The sequence below is a fragment of the Colletotrichum abscissum genome, assembly GCF_030869225.1.
Source record: "Colletotrichum abscissum strain IMI 504890 chromosome Unknown Scaffold_398.1, whole genome shotgun sequence".
NCBI classification, from domain to species: Eukaryota; Fungi; Ascomycota; class Sordariomycetes; order Glomerellales; family Glomerellaceae; genus Colletotrichum; species Colletotrichum abscissum.
The window spans coordinates 1-1333 of NW_026850318.1; the positions used below are offsets into that span (position 1 = coordinate 1).

The 1333-nt window shown below is 49.5% G+C and overlaps 1 protein-coding gene across 1 annotated transcript; it reads right to left on the reverse strand.

The window, feature by feature from the left end:
• Positions 1-225: 225 nt before the first annotated feature.
• On the reverse strand, positions 226-438 carry CABS01_17161 (uncharacterized protein; the record flags this gene model as incomplete). Its single annotated transcript, XM_060550488.1, has 1 exon — positions 226-438. The coding sequence occupies one exon, from the start codon at positions 436-438 to the stop codon at positions 226-228; it is 213 nt and encodes a 70-aa protein (XP_060396184.1).
• Positions 439-1333: the final 895 nt, after the last annotated feature.

A 1333-nucleotide genomic window follows, 5' to 3' on the forward strand; every position in this document is an offset into this window, starting at 1 on the left:
AATCACCCGCTACATAAGTCGATCTCCTTCCTCATGTTCTGTCATATCGAGTGCGGTGAAAAATGAAGATCACTCTAGCCCTGTCTCGTTGCAAAAAGGTAATCCCGTCTTTGGGGTGGAAGCACTCCAGCAACCTGATTTCCATGGTCTAGAACAACGACTGAATTCAGCGGTGCCTTGCTCTCGATAACGAGTGGAAAGATCGAAGATCTGGCTGATCTCTTCCTATGTCATGTCGTAGATCACCGTTCGTAGAGCCTCTTGCGTCCTGTGCTGATGCTGGTTGAGGCTCACCCGCTGATCAACACAGGCGTTTTGCTCAGCCGAGAAGCTCATCAGAATCATGTTGATCAACTGAAGATTACCTTCCGCCTTGGCGACTTGGGCTTGGTATTCTGGCGTTCTCGCTGCTTGCCGCTTGATCCGTGCTTCCAGCATTGCTTCTTTTGTGGCGCGATGGCGTTCAACATTATACTGGCTTGGAGAGTCGTCAGACATATTAAGGTTTGTTTCCTCATCATTTGTAAAAGAGATGCCGCGTCAGGCGCGAGTCTTTTCAAGTGCGCGATCAGCACCAAGAGCTGGTATTCTATGCCGGTATCTTGCAGCCGGAGCCGTTAGCGGCTGCTCTTCGATGTCGCGACGAAAAGCCACCTTCATTTGGCCTAGTCTTGAGTTTAACTCGTTTGAGAAGTAAAGCCTTAAACAAATCTGGATGATGACACATGCTTGATTGTTCATACTGTACTGTATGTACTATATTGTACAGTGTGACTTTTCGAAGGTGAGTTCTGTCGTCACGATCCAGATGAGCCCATTCAGCGCATCCTCGTCACACTATACTCCACCTCATCCACGATAAGACACTGATCACACGGCTGTACTGTCAATGAGGAGTTCAATAACGAGGCGGGCAATCATGGCGGTCGAAAATTCATGATGGAAACGGACGAATTTGGGCACTAAAAAAGACAAGAGGACACCGAAAACCCTGGAAGGGTTCCGGATTTGGTGTTTGAGAATACCACGCCTTCCGAATAGGGGTCTCCGCCGAAACGACTCGTCTCACTGAAGCCACATTCAACGCCTCGTGAATCAACCCGGCCCTCGTGTTGTCGTGGTACCCGGCAGAATCTGGAATTCGATAGTGACTGTATGCCACCCCAAAGGTGGAGCAAGATTCGCTGAGAGCAAAGATATGGAAGACGATTTGGCTCCCCAATTCATCAGAAGCATCTACAGTTCGTGCCGGGACTTGAAACGTGCCGATGGATGTCTCCTTTGAGTCCTTCGTCCCGCTTGGGTCTTGCCTTACCATCCCATTCATGCTCCC